This window comes from Pinus tabuliformis, chromosome 5_2, assembly GCF_031772625.1.
Source record: "Pinus tabuliformis cultivar Carrire ecotype Pingquan chromosome 5_2, CPIR1, whole genome shotgun sequence".
Lineage (NCBI taxonomy): Eukaryota > Viridiplantae > Streptophyta > Pinopsida > Pinales > Pinaceae > Pinus > Pinus tabuliformis.
In genome coordinates, this window is record NC_142306.1 from 926927117 (window position 1) to 926945159 (window position 18043).

General features: G+C 35.5%; 1 protein-coding gene and 2 pseudogenes across 1 annotated transcript; all 3 read right to left on the reverse strand.

Annotated features, from left to right (window-relative positions):
- Window positions 1-8044: 8044 nt before the first annotated feature.
- LOC149162298 (actin-7-like) lies at window positions 8045-9667 on the reverse strand (annotated as a pseudogene).
- Window positions 9668-12397: 2730 nt separating this feature from the next.
- Window positions 12398-13709, reverse strand: LOC149162299 (actin-100-like; annotated as a pseudogene).
- On the reverse strand, window positions 13471-15498 carry LOC149162300 (actin-2-like). The gene is made up of 4 exons (XM_089437205.1): window positions 14734-15498; window positions 14604-14641; window positions 14468-14528; window positions 13471-14008 (listed from the first exon to the last, which is right to left on the reverse strand). The coding sequence occupies exons 3-4, from the start codon at window positions 14525-14527 to the stop codon at window positions 13805-13807; spliced, it is 264 nt and encodes an 87-aa protein (XP_089293331.1). The 5' UTR covers window position 14528; window positions 14604-14641; window positions 14734-15498; the 3' UTR covers window positions 13471-13804.
- Window positions 15499-18043: the final 2545 nt, after the last annotated feature.

The window sequence follows — 18043 nt, forward strand, 5'->3', positions numbered from 1 at the left end:
ATTTATCTCAGGGCTTATGTACGTAGGGTTTAATGTTGTTCCCTTGTGTTTATAATATCAATTCCTTCGTTTTATTAATTTAAGGGTTCATATTCCGAGGGTTTGATATTATCCCTAGGGTTTACTATTATTCCTTTTGGTTTATAATCCCTTGGACTTTATAATATTTCTTCTATGAGTTTAGTATTCCCTGTATGGAATTCTACCATGGCCAAGCCAACTACAATTTTTTTAGGGTAAAAAGTATTTCTCTTAGGGTTTATATAGCTCTAGTTTATAATATTAATGCTCTAGGTTTAATATTATTCGTTTGGGTTAATAGTCCCTTGGGATTTTACTATTATTCCCTTGGGTTTATTGTTCCCTTATGTTTATAATATTAATCCCTTAGGTTTATTGTTCCCTTGTTTTTATTGTCCCTTGGGTTTATTGGTGTAAGGGTTCATATTCCTAAGGTTTATTATTGTTTTGTTGGGTTTATAATATTTATCTTAGGGTTTATGATTTATAATATTAATCCCTTGGGTTTATTATTCCCTTGGGTTTATAATATTAATCCCTTAGGTTTATTAATCAATGGGTTCGTATTCCTAGGGTTTAATATTATTCATAAGTTTATAATATTAATCCTTGGGTTTAATATAAATCCCTTGGGTTTATAATCATGGTCAACCATTGTCAAACATGGTCAGTCATAGATTAACATGCTCTACCATGTTTTATAAAATCAATCATGGTCAACCATGCTCCACATCGCAGTGTGACAAATATTGTCTCAATATGAAAATCAACCATGGTCAACCATGGTTCAATGCGCACTATGACAAAGATTGTCTCGATATGAAAACCAATCATGGTCAAACATGGTCAACCATTGTCCACTGTCACATGAAAGTCAACCATGGTCAACCATATATATTTTAGGGTTTATAATTGATGCAGGAGCATCTAATCCCTCCTTAATTAAAGAGGAATCCCAAGCTGAGCAAGGAGGAAGTGGACAGCGAAACTGAACAAAGGGAAGATCTGCTCTTAAATTGATTTAAAATGAGAGATTTAAGTAAGTTGTTGAGTGATTTCAGGAGCGATTTTGTGGATCTTAACTGATTCACGCCTTGTAAATACTTTATAAGCAAGTATGTATGCGTGAGATACGTGAGATGAGAGGAAAAAAATGTAGTCCGAAAGCAAACTTGTTCTAAGGCTGCAATGCCTTAGATGTAAGCGATTTTGTATATAATCAAATTAATATATTCTGTTGATTTCCTGCGTGTCGAATTATGAATTTATGTGTGCGAGGTTGTTTATCGACATTGATCACTTACAGGATCAATGGTGATTTGAATTATTGTGTAACTGGTATATGTGTTGGTCGATTATAACTATGTGTGTGTAATACGACTGGATTAATTGCCTCAGTAGATAGTTCTAAATAACGAGATTTCAGACGGAGCTCGTGCCGAGAATTGTATGAATGAAAACTGTGATCCAGTTGAAGATCAGGTTTGCTATACGTGATGACAGTGACTGCAGAGGAGGCGGAGATCTTGCAAAGAAAACAAATCTTTGAAAGAAGAGGACTCGAACTCGGAACAGCGGTTGGATCAAATCCGTGAGCAATGTCAGAGTGGTCTGCACGAGGAAATGATGCTTCTCTGTGATCGGTGCGACAAGGGATGGCATCTGTACTGTCTTTCGCCTCCGCTGAAGGTGATTCCAGCTAGGAATTGGTATTGTTTGGACTGCCTGAATTCGGAGAAGGATAGCTTTGGTTTTATGCCCGGCGAGCTTTATTCTCTAGATGCGTTTAGGCGATTGGCGGATAAGTTTAAGCGGAAATGGTTTGGATCAGCAAGGGCATGTCATGCGGATATCGAACAACGGTTTTGGGAGATTGTGGCCAGTGGATCGGATTGGAGCAATGGAGTTTTCCTCTGAATCGGAGTTGGGGTATGTGGGCCGCCGATGTCTATAGCGGTGCCCGAATTATTTTAAAATCCATATATTGCTATTACCATTCTAGACTTACATTGCATGCTTGTGACCATGATTAAGGGATGCTCGATTTAATGAAGATCCACGTTAATAAATGAAAAGGGTTAAAGTTATTTAGAACGCTTCCGTCGGGACTTGTGGACACATAACCCACAGGTCCAGGATCGAAGAATTTACATGAAAGGGGATTTTGGCAAATACCCAAGATCTATTTTCATCAAGTGGTATCAGAGCAGGGAAAGTTTCATGCGAGGAGAAGGATTCCAGAGAGAAGGAAGAAGAATGCAAGCAGAAGGGGAAAGAGGTACAGTTGTGTTAAAGCTGGAGAGTTTGTGGTCTTACTATCGTACAGATGGTGGCAGCGGAAGGTGAGAAGATTTGCAGCAACCTAGAGCAAGGTGTGCTCAATTGGTTCTAGAGAAGAGAACCAGAAGAATGTCAAAAGACCGAGTGCGGAGGGCTTGGTGAGGTATCGTGTAACAGAAGGAGACTGTTACTGCAGAGGTTGGTTGCAACTCATCGAAGATCATGAAAAGCAGTTCTACTGAAAGAATGCAGTGGGTAGAATTGCTAAGTACCAGGAGAAGAATATGATGAGGAAGTCATAATATTTTTTTTTACCTCGGGAGTCTGATGCAGGAGCATCTAATCCCTCCTTAATTAAAGAGGAATCCCAAGCTGAGAGAGGAGGAAGTGGACAGCGAAACTGAACAAAGGGAAGATCTGCTCTTAAATTGATTTAAAATGAGAGATTTAAGTAAGTTGTTGAGTGATTTCAGGAGCGATTTTGTGGATCTTAACTAATTCACGCCTTGTAAATACTTTATAAGCAAGTATGTATGCGTGAGATGCGTGAGATGAGAGGAAAAAAATGTAGTCCGAAAGCGAACTTGTTCTAAGGCTGCAATGCCTTAGATGTAAGCGATTTTGTATATAATCAAATTAATATATTCTGTTGATTTCCTGCGTGTCGAATTATGAATTTCTGTGTGCGAGTTTGTTTATCGACATTGATCACTTACAGGATCAATGGCGATTTGAATTATTGTGTAACTGGTATATGTGTTGGTCGATTATAACTATGTGTGTGTAATACGACTGGATTAATTGCCTCAGTAGATAGTTCTAAATAACGAGATTTCAGACGGAGCTCGTGCCGAGAATTGTATGAATGAAAACTGTGATCCAGTTGAAGATCAGGTTTGCTATACGTGATGACAGTGACTGCAGAGGAGGCGGAGATCTTGCAAAGAAAACAAATCTTTGAAAGAAGAGGACTCGAACTCGGAACAGCGGTTGGATCAAATCCGTGAGCAATGTCAGAGTGGTCTGCACGAGGAAATGATGCTTCTCTGTGATCGGTGCGACAAGGGATGGCATCTATACTGTCTTTCGCCTCTGCTGAAGGTGATTCCAGCTAGGAATTGGTATTGTTTGGACTGCCTGAATTCGAAGAAGGATAGCTTTGGTTTTATGCCCGGCGAGCTTTATTCTCTAGATGCATTTAGGTGATTGGCGGATAAGTTTAAGCGGAAATGGTTTGGATCAGCAAGGGCATGTCATGCGGATATCGAACAACGGTTTTGGGAGATTGTGGCTAGTGGATCGGATTGGAGCAATGGAGTTTTCCTCTGAATCAGAGTTGGGGTATGTGGGCCGCCGATGTCTATAGCAGTGCCCGAATTATTTTAAAATCCATATATTGCTATTACCATTCTAGACTTACATTGCATGCTTGTGACCATGATTAAGGGATGCTCAATTTAATGAAGATCCACGTTAATAAATGAAAAGGGTTAAAGTTATTTAGAACGCTTCCGTCGGGACTTGTGGACACATAACCCACAGGCCCAGGATCGAAGAATTTACATGAAAGGGGATTTTGGCAAATACCCAAGATCTCTTTTCATCAATAATATTTATCTTAGGGTTTATATACCTTGGGTTTATAATATAATTCCCTTGGCCTTAATATTATTCCCTTCTGTTCATAATCCCTTAGGGTTTTAGTATTAACCTCTTGGGTTTATTATTCCCTTGGGATTATTAATCTAAGGGTTCATATTCTTAGGCTATAATATTATTCATAGGGTTTATAATATTAATCCTAGATTTTAATATAAATCCCTTGGGGTTATAATGATTTTGTTAATATAATAAGAATAATTATAAATTGCCATTAAAAAATTTATAATTATTATCGTATTTATAATATAATGATAATAATATTTTATAATATTATTATTATTTTTATATTATTATTATATTTATATATTTATTAATATCAATATTAACATTAATATTAAATCCATATCCATTGACGCCTATCGGCGTATATCAACCACATTTATTAATGTTGTTGTGCTAGCTAGTATTAAATAAAGACCAGTATAAAATATATTATATTATGTTGTATAAGATATTTAATAACCTACCATATTTTTCCCTTCTCACAACCGACCATCTTTATTCAGCGTAGTACAAGGATGCATCGTTTTTCTCAGAGAACAATGGAATTTCCAGTAGGGTTTAGATAAATATTTGGCGGAATTTTTTGGAAATCCAAGTTATAGTTGCCAAACTTTAGGATTTTGAGTGTCCCGAGGTCTTTGTCGGTGTTGAATCCATTTCCACCATAAAAAGACGATTCAAAGATTCTCAAAGTCATATTCTTTGAAAAAATAATGATTAGATTCCAACTATAAAAGAAGGTAAAGAGGAAATTGATGCTCAATAGACAACGCCTTTTTATTCAAACGTGGCCTTGATTATTAAAAAATATTACACCTAATGGAAACATAAGGAAACTATATTATTATTAGATGAAAATAGTGACATATATAATGTAAGATATATAGTATAATTTATAGACGAAATGACTTTTCTCACGATCATTTTTTTTATTAATTTTAAGTAAAACTCGACAAAGATTTTTAAAAACTTGAGTTTGTGTTCTTTAATTTGTAAAATTAATGTGCCCCATGGGTTTTTTAGGGTGCTAAATCCATTTATGCATTCAAAAATATATTTTAAACAACAAAACATCACATTCTTGCTAGAAATTGTGTCGTTGGATTCTGGTGAAAAAGGTTATTTTGTCTATAAGTTAGACAATGGCTATAATGTAATATTATATAAATATAAATCAATATCTACTAGCATTTGCACCAAATGTTGCAAAGAAAACGCCGTAAGGCAATAGAAAAATAACTAGTGGCTTGAAGTGTCTTGTAAAATCGATGTAATCTCTGCACATCATTATAATGTTTCAAAATTATATATTTACAATGTCAAAGATCATTCAATCAACATTTATTACCACGACAAAGAACAATATAAATACCTGGAAAATAGGTTTGTGATGACCCTATGAGGACACAATCTCTACACATCATTATAATGTTTCAAAATTATATATTTACAGTGTCCAAGATCATTCAATCAACATTTATTACCACAACAAAGAACAATATAAAGACCTGGAAAATAGGCTTGTGATCACCCTATGAGGACACAAATGAGAATGTTGAAGTTACTTTCCTTGGAAACAACTTTTGAATGGTGCTAGATAATATCTACAATAAACATATGATAGATATTGTATAAAAATAAATATTGGAAACATGTTAAAATTCTAATCAAAATCAATGTATCTATCTATCTATGTTTTTTTATTATATAAAGACTAAAGTCATGACAAGTCGAGTTGACTGTTAGGCATGGATCTCTAGACCTTGCACAAAAGTTTGTATAAAATACCATAGATGTTGTAAGCCATTGTTGAGGGTGGGGACAGATGGCAAGAGGCACAAAAAAAATCTGATGGCTTCTTCAATGTACCAAGCATTCTTGCAGCAAGCTGCATTGTGATGATCTCCATTATCCAATGATGTCCATGTGATTTGAATACAAGAAAGTTAGAAGCGACCATCTTGACTACTGTGATAGTAATAATAATCCTGCAAACAAATATCCCACCAAACCTAATTACAAGGTCATCCCATCATAAAGAAATATATACATAATAACATATATTAAACAAGAGGGCATGGGTCCAAGCATCACACCATACATAAATAGGAAGCAGAGTACCAGGGTACCTTGAAGCAGCGTGAAAATTTTCACCACGATCTTGATCCTTTGCCTTCTCTAGAAGGTACGATCTTGAAAGGTCTTATTCATCTCTAATACTTAACCAAAATCGACGCACTAGAGTTAGAAATAAGAACATGGTCACAATTCCCCCTCAACACTAGCATTGATCTGTTTCCCAATTCCTTCCTCTCCAATGCCAAAATGAGGATGGCGATGATGCAGCCCTGGCAGTGTCAAACTTGAGTATGAGGTGCACATCACATCATCATATACTTTTCTCTTTTGTGGATCAGACAGAGTACCATAAGCCTAATTTATCTCAGAAACAAGGTTAGTGGTTGTCTCAAGCTGGTGAAAAGGCATGACAGCAGGGTGGTATTTCAGTGCGAGTATTCTATATGCAACCCTGATATCATTGCAGGAGGCATGACAAGAGACACCCAAAAGAGCATAGTGATCCTTTTTCCTCCTGAAAGCCATATCCCTCTTTTCTTCTGTTGCAAAACTGGCACTGATGGTTCTGCCATTGAAGTTGTGAGAAGCCCTTAATATCACATTTCCAAGACTCAGCTGATTAATTAAAATTGGGTTGCTTGTGGTACTTGTTGGGAATATCAATTCTCCCATAATCGGAGGGGATTGGAACTGATGCTAATAGTGGGGAACAAGAAGTTTCACATCGTTGACCAAGGTCCCATTTCCATATGATAATATGTCAGTCTATATGCAAAGGGAATTGATTTCTTCTCACTAAGCAAAGCAATAAATAGATCATGCCTAGCATAACTATGTTCAGCTCTGTTTTATCAGAAGTAGTGGATCCTTGTGCTTACTCTTTGAGGAAAAAAAGGCCTTAAGAAATCAATTCAGGGCAAATAAAATCTCAGCAAGCCTGATACATGAATATATAACTGGATGGGTTTCACTCTCATATATGTGTTTCCAAAAAACGAAATGTTTAGGGACAAAAAGTGTATTTGGTGAGGCTTTGCCCACAACTAAGAGGTAAGACTGTATCCACGAATATTGGGGCTACCAAAATATTTCAGGCAGGTAAGTAGTACGCTGATTCTCAGAGATGTACATCTGGGATTGTAACTTGCACCATATCTATGAATCATATCCATACTCACATTGAGGTCAACTGGGTACCTAGTTGATGTAGTGCAGCGATCTATGCATACATTATTAATGAGAATAACTTGTAAGGGATGTGCAAGGTATTATGTTTTTTCTACTGTTAGTGTTGATCCTGTTATGGACAATTATAAACATTTTAGCCTCCCTGTCTTAGGGACGACTATTGATATGCATTGATATTAGTATGTTATTGATGCAAGTTTCACATTAAGGAAGGAAGGCCTATGGCATATTCCATTACTGGCAAGTGAGGAAGAACCACGAATTTGGCACATTAAAAACACCCAAGAGAACGATCCAATGTGTCAAGGGAACTCAATATTTAGACAATTACCCTATATGTGTCCTCCTTGGTACCTGATCTAGCAGAGGTTATATTTTACCAATCTAATTCCATAAGTCCAGCAAAATAACTATTGTATACTTCATGACACTTGTGATTCAAAAGCTTAATATTAGTAGATGCAGAAAATCAATAGAGAATTTATAGGTGCATTATTTCTGCTTATATTGTATTGCAAATTTCTTATCTGCTGAATCATATTTAACCCGTACTCTTTATATCATGGTAGTCTTTATTTCTGAGGCAAGTTAGGTCTTCATGGCTGTGGAGATAACTTTCATATGTGGTCATCCTGCAACATCACTCCTAAATATTGACATAAAATAGGCTCAATTAGACTTAATAGTAAATACTATGTTTGAGGCCACAAGCCTTCGAAGAAATTCAGAACCAAACATGCAAAAAGTTTTCAACAGCATGGTAATAGCTCATCCTTGAATCACAATCATGCATAGACATTTCACACATGCTAAAGGTTTCCCAATCCGTATGAATATATAAGAAAATATAAAGAATCAAGCAAGATAGGGTGGAAAATACCAGCACAATTTAAATTTGGCCAACATATGGATTTCAATGCAATCCTTTAGCACAGGCTCAAATTATTTCATGAATCCAAAGAAATGAACAACCCAAGCCCCAAAACTGGCTCAGGAAAGTCAGTGCACAAATAAACACAAAATCCTCTCTTTACAATGCTAGTCCTCCATAGAACCTAAAACTAACAAGGCATATGCATCCAGTTCTCCTCCCAGATAGAAGTACCAAACGTCCAAAAATCTAGAAGCACTTCCTGTGAACAAGTGAGGGGCCAGACTCGTCATATTCTGATTTGAAATCCACATCTGCAATACACATAACAAGTGTAGATTTTTAGGTGAATCCAAAACTTTTTCCTTGATAAAATTAGGAAGCGATAAACCAGATACAATATGCAAAATGAAGCGATTGGCAGTTGTAGTACATACCTGCTGGAAAGTACTGAGATAAGACAAAATAGACTCTCCAATCCAGACACTATATTTTCTTTCTAGAGGTCCCACCACCTTAATCTTCATGCTACTGGGAGCCAGTGAAGTAATTTCCTTACTCATTCGATCTGCAATCCCTGGAGACATTGTGGAACCACCACTGAGCACAATATTCCCATACAAGTCTTTACGAATATCCACATCCCACTTCATAATAGAATTGTAAGTAGTCTCATGGATTCAAGCTGCTTTCATTACTAATAAAGATGGCTGGAACAACACTTCTGCACATCTGAACCGTTCTACACCAATGATGATTACCTGCCCATTAGGAAGCTCATAGCTCTTTTTTAATGAAGAGCTAGATTTTGTAGCCTCCATCTCCTGTTCAAAATCTAGAGATACATAGGCTAATTTCTGCTTCATATCTCAGACAATCTCACGCTCTGCAGTGGTGGTGAAGGTGTACCCACGTTCTGTAATAATCTTCATCAATGTATCCGTTAGATCACGCCCAACAAGGTCCAGTCTGAGTATGGCATGAGGAAAAGCGTATCCCTCATAAATTGGGATAGTGCGTGTGACACCATCACCAAAATCAAGCACAATACCTAGGATGATAAGTGTAAAACAGTTAATGACAACCTAAAATAAGATCTTAACAAAATGCATGTGTTCGTGCAACTTATAACTCTTAGAAGTATCAATTCAGCACAACTATTTGTGGAAGTGGACATAAGAGATCCAAAATTAATGGCTGAAAACGGATGGAATAATAAAAAAGCGTACGAGTGGTTCATCCACTTGCATAAAAAGAAAGTACTTCTTGGATTGCAACATACATGGCAGGCACATTTAAAGTCTCAAACATTATCTGTGTCATCTTTTGTCTATTAGCCTTGGGGTTAAGTGGTGCCTCCGTGAGAAGCACAGGGTGTTCCTCAGGGGCCACTCGGAGTTCATTGTAAAATGTATGATGCCAGATCTTCTCCATGTCATCCCAGTTGGTCACAATACCATGGTCGATCGGATACTTGAGAGTCAAGATACCCCTCTTAGACTAAGCTTCATCTCCAACATATGCATCTCTTTTCCCCATAAGAACCATCACACCAGTATGTCTTGGTCTGCCCACAATGCTTGGGAAAACAGCACACAGAGCATCGTCTCCAGCAAATCCGGCCTTAAATAGGCATCACAAGAATAAGAATGGATAAGATCAACATAACTTAGAAACAAAATCACAGTCCTTAATGAACATAATTCTTTTAAATCCTAGCTCCTTAGTTTGAGGCAATATCCGCATCGATTAGAAGATGGTCTGCAATAGACATACACTACTGGAACTTCTTGCAATCGAATTGGTGAATATAATAACAAAGATCAAGGATCATAGACCAACAATGTAAAAACTAGCCTTCATTCCCAACCTAGCCCCTTAGTTTGAGGCAATATCCGCATTGATTACAAGATGGTTTGCAATAAACATGCACTACTGCAACTTCTTGCAATTGAATTGGGGAATTCACCATTTAAATCCTTTTAAAAAAATTAGATTTATGTTTGTAGACTATCAAGTGAATTTTGCTATCTTAATTCTATTTAATGGATACTTTATTACTGTAATTATATTCATTGGGGATTCTGTGCATAGTAAAGGAATTCGTATTCAAGGTCTATGACCAAAGTTTGGCTCATGGTTGATAAGGGTGTGAAATGTTAATATTTCTTTCTATTCAGGATATAAGAATATCATTTGTTCCTTTATTAGACCATTATAGATTATTAGATTTCAAAATATACAAAACTTTATTGGCTCAATAGCAAAAAAACTCTCAACCATGTATTTGGAGTTTCTTTTATATATGCTAGCTATAAAAAATATTCATCTAGGCATAGAGAATTAGTATTGGAATGATTGTCTAAAATAATGGCTTGACTAATTCCTTGCCCATTAATCCCAAGTCTTGCTACTGTCTGAAGATTCTTGAATAGAGGAAATAGGAAGGAGAATTAAGAAACTGCATTTCTTAAAATTTCAAGAAGAATGGTAAATTGTGCCTTCCAAAAATCCTTACAAGCATGAGGTTGAAATGGCAGAAATGGCAGGTGGTGGAAGAGGCAATGTCCGCATCGATTACAAGATGATCTGCAATAAACATACACTACTGCAACTTCTTGCAATCGAATTGGGGAATTCACTATTTAAATCCTTTAAAAAAATTTAGATTTATGTTTGTAGACTATCAAGGTAATTTTACTATCTTAATTCTATTCAATGGATACTTTATTACTATAATTATATTCATTGGGGATTTTTTGCATAGTAAAGGAATTGGTATTCAAGGTCTATGACCAAAGTTTGGCTCATGATTGTTTAGGGTGTCAAATGTTAATATTTCTTTGTATTCAGGATATAAGAATATCATTATGATATAACGTATGACAAATGTCAGGATACAACTCATGCAATTGGATTTGTGCCTTTATTAGACCATTGTAGATTGTAGAGAATTAATATTGGAATGATTGTCTAAAATAATGGCTTGACTAATACCTTGAAGCTAGCTTGCCCATTAATTCCAAGTCTTGCTCCTGTATGAAGTTTCTTGAATAAAGGATAAGATAGCTTGCCCATTAATCCCAAGTCTTGCTACTGTCTGAAGTTTCTTGAATAAAGGAAATAGGAAATTGAATTAAGAAATTGGATTTCTTAAAATTTCAAGAAGATTGGTAAATTATGCCTTCCAAAAATCCTTAGAAGCATGAGGTTGAAATGGCAGAAATGGCAGGTGGTGGAAGGGAGAAAGTAAAAAATCAAAATGGTAATACAAATGAATGGATCCCTTAGAATGAGCTACCGGGAAGCCAACCAATATTTTGAGGATTACAATCCAAAGAAATGTCAAGTGGTGGAAGGGGGAAAGTAAAAAATCAAAATGGTAATATAGATGAATGGATCCCTTAGAATGAGCTACCAGGAAGCCAACCAATCTTTCAAGGATTACAACCTTTCTATTCTTAATCATAGATTAGGAGGCAAAGTTTGACAGGCCCCAGATTACCAGGTGTTGCTCTTTGACTTTAATACATACAGGTGATTTACAAAAGTTACTGAGTACAGGGAATAATTCCAAGGATGGATATATAGAAAAACTAATCCCAAGGAAGACACTTTGTATCAATATTGGCATTCACATGTTTGAATTGGAATGTTTTCACCATGGATCAATTTGATTCTAGATATGCCAAGCTCCCACCTAAATTTGTCAATCAGATGTTAACTACATGGTCATTTACCTAAAATAATTGTTGAAAACAATGCATTTATAGACTCATAAAGTTGGTTTTAATTTAAAAACCTGTGTCAATAATTGAAAAACCCTTGCCTAGCCTCCCCCTTTACAACTCCATTAAAATAGAAATTGAAAACACTCAATTTTTTTTATAATTATAAATTAGCAGCCTTTTATGAAGTTAGAAGAACAACCATGCCTTGTAATTTTCTAGAGCCAAATATGGTAAGTAGAATAAAAGATGTTAATAAACTTCTAGAAACCTATTACAAGTTACAATAAAATTTATGAAAAGAGTCAGGGGCTTACGTACTATTCTCTTAAAGGATTTCTCTACCGACTACATATATACTATGGATATACATCAGCTATGTAAAATTACATGTTCCTTCTTTGTTCAATGTACATGTACCTCTTGAACATTGAACATGAATTTTAAATATGTATTAATAATCAGCATTTAAAACATTGAGACCAAAGGAGAGATTCAGTGGATGGACATTGAATTGTCAGGATTAAAACTTGAGGACTTGATTACCTTAGAAAGCCACATATATTTATAGCACCATATGTAGTTTTTTTCCTGAATTATAGCTTATTTGTTCAGTTGCAAGTTTGCATCTGTTGGTCTGGTCACAATAATGAAGCATTTAGTCAACTGGTCCCTAATGCTTTGAAGGTTGTCATAGGATTCTTATGAGGTGTAATTTCCCTATTAGAATCACTAAAATAAAACAAGTCCAATTATGTACAGAGCCTGATCTCTTCAATTGTATCTTTTGTATCTCTGTATAACAACCCACATGGAGATGGGAAACAACTCTACCCTTGATGCAGTTGATTTTCCAGCACTTCTGCAGGACCAAGCATGTTCTTACATTCAATCATGTGGTGGTTATTTATAAACTTCAGGCAGAGAAAAGACTTGAGTGATGTTGTTTTTATGTGACAAGGACAAATGAAGCCCCTGGCAGTTGTAGTACATACCTGCTGGAAAGTACTGAGAGAAGCCAAAATAGACCCTCCAATCTAGACACTGTATTTTCTTTCTGGAGGTCCAACCACCTTAATCTTCATGCTGCTGGGAGCCAATGAAGTAATTTCCTTACTCATTCGATCTGCAATCCCAGGAAACATTGTGGAACCACCACTGAGCACAATATTCCCATACAACTCTTTCCGAATATCCACATCACACTTCATAATAAAATTGTAAGTAGTCTCATGGATTTTGGTTGCGTCCATTCCCACTAAAGATGGCACAACACTTCTACACATCTGAACTATTCTGCACTGATGGTGATTACCTGGCCATCAGGAAGCTCATGGCACTTTTCCAATGAAGAGCTATATTTTGCAGTCTCCATCTCCTATTCAAAAACAAGAGATACATAGGATAATTTCTCCTTCATATCTTAGACAATCTCGCGCTTTGCGGTGGTGGTGAAGGTGTACCCACGTTCTGTAAGAATCTTCATCAATGCATCCGTCAGATCACGCCCAACAAGGTCCAGTCTGAGTATGGCATGAGGCAAAGCGTATCCCTCATAAATTGGGACAGTGTGTGTGACACCATCACCAGAATCAAGCACAATAACTAGGATGATAAGTGTAAAACAATTAATGATAGCCTAAAATAAGATCTTAACAAAATGCACGTGTTAGTGCAACTTATAACTCTTATAAGTATCAATTCAACACAATTATCAGTGGAAATGGACATAAAAGATCCAAAATTAATGGCTGAAAGGGGATGGAATAATAAAAAAGCGTACTAGTGGTTCGTCCACTTGCATACAGAGAAAGTACTACCTGGCTTACAACATACATGGCAGGCACATTGAAAGTCTCAAACATTATCTGTGTCATCTTTTGTCTATTAGCCTTGGGGTAAAGTGGTGCCTCCGTGAGAAGCACAGGGTGTTCCTCAGGGGCCACTCGAGTTCATTGTAAAATGTGTGATGCTAGATCTTCTCCATGTCATTCCAGTTGGTCACAATACCATGGTCGATCAGATACTTGAGAGTCAAGATACCCCTCTTTGATTGAGCTTCATCTCCAACATATGCATCAATTTGTCCCATACCAACCATCAGACTAGTATGCCTTGGTCTGCCCAAAATGCTTGGGAAAACAGCATGCAAAGCATCGTCTCTAGCAATTCCAGCCTTATATAGGCATCACAAGAATAATAATGGATAGGATCAGCATAACTCAGAAACAAAATCACAGTCCTCAATGAACATAAATCTTTTAAAACCTAGCTCCTTAGTTTGAGGCAATATTTGCATCAATTACAAGATGGTCTGCAATAGACATATACTATTGCAACTTCTTGCAATCAAATTGGCGAATATAATAGTAAAGATAAGGATCATAGACCAGCAATATAAAAACTAGTCTTCATTCCCAACCTAGCCCCTTAGTTTGAGGCAATATCCACATCGATTACAAGATGGTGTGCAATAAACATACACTACTGCAACTTCTTGCAATCGAATTGGAGAATCTAATAACAAAGATCATGGATCATAGACAAACATTGTAAAAACTAGCCTTCATTCCAATAGACCAATGTGATCTGAATGAGACATAAATATTAGAAAAACAAAAACATAAATACCAACCTTAACCATTCCAGATCCACTGTCACATACAAGGGGATGGATTTCTTCTGCATCACCCATTCTGAGAGGAGGATAAATATAACACTATCCAAAACATATCCAATAGCAAAGGACAAAAAAATAAAGGAGACCTTACCTTAATTGTAGAGGGTACAAGGCTCCGCCTTTCTGCTCCTGTGGTCATGATGAAAACGCAAGGTTAAATTATTTTTTTTAAATTGATAATCAGGAAGAAAAACAACCTAGGGTTAACTGAGAAATCTTACAGAGCATTTATATGGTAGTGAACCAATGCTTGCCCCATTTGGAAGTAGAGGAGATTAGTCTTAGAAGGGTTTTTCACCCTCATAAACTTTTGGGAGAGTAGTATCTGAGATGGCTGGAACAACACTTTTGCACATCTGAACCATTCTACACCGATTGTGATTACCTGGCCATCAGCAAGCTCATAACTCTTTTCCAATGAAGAGCTAGATTTTGTAGTCTCCATCTCCTGTTCAAGATCTAGAGATACGTAGTCTAATTTCTCCTTCATATCTCAGACAATCTCGCGCTCTGCAGTGGTGGTGAAGGTATACACACGTTCTGTAAGAATCTTCATCAATGCATCCATCAGATCACGCCCAAGAAGGTCCAGTCTGAGTATGGCATGAGGCAAATCGTATCCCTCATAAATTGGGACAGTGTATGTGACACCATCACCAGAATCAAGCACAATACACAAGTTCAATATTTTTCGTTGATCCAATACGCTCCACAGGGCCAAGGTCTGCACAGTGGCCAGCAGATTCAAGCAAGATCATGAACGATACAAGGCCAGTAGATTCAAGCAAGATACTAGACGATACAAGTCCTTGCCACTCCCATGTGACGTCTTATAGTGGACATGGATCGTAGAAGAATGTTTCAGAAAACCTATGGAAGTGGAGGATCGTCGAACGATGTTTCAGAAAACCTACGGAAGAGGTAAGATAGGTAGGGTTTCAGTTATAATGAGAATTTTAATAATGGTGGCAAATATTTTAATCGTCTAATATCAAATCAAATAGATCATAGTAACACAGGTAAGGTAAGAGGGGAATTGATTTCAAAAAGGAAAGCCGGGGGTAAATACACTATATTTTATTAGACTAGTAAGACACTTAAGGCGTAAATACACTATATTTTATTTTATTTTATAATATATTTAAAAAGTGTAATTTAAATGTTGGATAATTTTTTAAAAATAAATTTGATTTGAAATTTGGAGAAACAAAATTATTTATGATTGAATTTATACAAAGTAAATGTTTAAAAATTTGGATTTATTTATACACATTATTAGAATAGCTATATAAATTAAATTGCTAATAAATTTAGATAAACATCAATTTATAATAAATATCAAAATACTTACTCCACTATACATGTGTCCAAATTTAAAAAATTATAAAAATTAAATAAACTATAAGTTTATTTATAATATATGAGTTAAACATATATACATTTTCAAAAACATGTAGCCATATCCTTAGTGATGGATATTCATCTCACTTTACTATGGAAATTTTTAACTCATAAATAACTCTTCTTATAATACCATGGTTTTTCAATACCATTTGCCCACTAAGATGTGAGTTGATATGACCTTCTCTTTAATTAATTAATTTAAGATAAGTTTATTAAAAGAGCATAACTAACTTGGAGATAAATCTTAATACTTGATCTATGAATATTTCATCATATTCTATAAAGGTTAAATGTTTACCATCCAATCAAAATGTCTCATTTGAGTAATCCCAAAATGCTTGAACATAATTACTCTTTTGACAAAAGCCCAAATTATTGATAGTTGCGCCTCTCTCTAGCCTAGTATGGTATAGATGTTGTCATGTAATGTCTTGTTTAACATTTTGGTTAAGTCAAATTACAGAAAAATAAAAATAAATAAAAAGATTAATGTAATATAATGTAAACATTTTAGCTCCGTCAAAATAAAATAAAAGTATAAAAATAAAAATAACCATATAAAATAAAATAAAATAAAAATAGAAATGACCCATGGTATTAATGTGGAATATAGGTTATTTAAAGGGGAACTAAACCATCCTAGATCCATTTTAACTCTAAAGCTACCAAGCCTCTAGAGGGATCAAATCTCTTGAGATGCAAACTTCTTTTAGAGTGAAAAGAGATTTGATCCATCTCAACATTTGATAAATCTAGAATTAAAATAGATCATTTTAATAAATTTTCTTTTTAAAACTTATCATCTTTTTTCAAAAAAACCCAATTATGAACAAAACAACCAGATTAAAAAAACAAAAAAAATTGGGGATTTGAGCCGAAGGCTCAATTATTTACCAACTATATTTATATTCCACATTGAGAACTTCTTTATTCGAACATGGCCCCAATCATTAACAAAGTTCACACTTTGACAATGAATACCTAGGGAATTGAGCTGCACACCAATTTATTTGTTAGCGTTGTTTTCTCTGCCACGTGTAAAGCATAGCAATTATCACACACATTAAGACATGATATTTTCTCCTAGGACTATGTGGCAATGTCTATTCTTGAGACGAGGAAAGAATCGGCATCGGACGGCCAAAATGATTAAATTTATGCAAATTAATTGTTTAAATATATTAAATTTATTGATACACATTATTAGCATAGCTATATAAATTAAATTTTTAGTAATTTTAAATAAACATCAATTTATAATCAACACCAAAATACTTACTCCATTATACATGTGCCTAAATTCATAGGAATTAACTAAATTATCACTTTATTTTAAATTATTATTGTTATTAATTATATATGTGTGTGTATATATATGAGTTAAACATACATACATTTTCAAAATTATGTAACCATATCTTTAGTGATGGAGATTCACCCAATTTTACGATGGAGATTTTTAACTTATAAATAATTCTTCTTACAATACCATGGTTTTTCAATACCGCATGCCCAATATGATATGAGTTGATATGACCTATTTTTAAATTAATTAAGTTGATATAAAACTTGGAAAATATATTTCTTACTTGTCTTTGTTGTGATTCATTCTATATATAGGAGTATGTTCCGAGTATTTGGGAGCTTGTTTAGGTCTAGTTGGTTCAGAGATCCTATCCAACTAGTTATCTTCCTAGATCGGTGTGTGGTTGAGATATTCACTCAACCAACAAATTATATGTCCAAAATAGATTAACTATATTGAGATATAGCTCCTTGTATTTATAAGCCCCAAGGGTTAGTTCAGTTGGTCAAAATCATTGCCTCGTCGTTTGGGAGGTCACAGGGTCCATTCTCCTGGAAGCCCTTGGGGTTAGGCCTAGCTAGTGGGCCGCGGGGCTATATTCCCTTCAGGGTCGATCAGCCCATATTTTTTCGTGGACGTAGCCGCCACCCATTGACCAGGGTGTCAGTGAACCACAGCCAAAAAAAAAAAATAGCTCCTTGTATTTATATTGTATTGATGTGAATTTATTTTTGGTGTGCATTATGCAAATTTAACTTGGTATCAAAGCTCGTTTGGGGCTGGGGCCTTGGCCCCTCCTAGGCCAAGAGAAACAAGAGAGT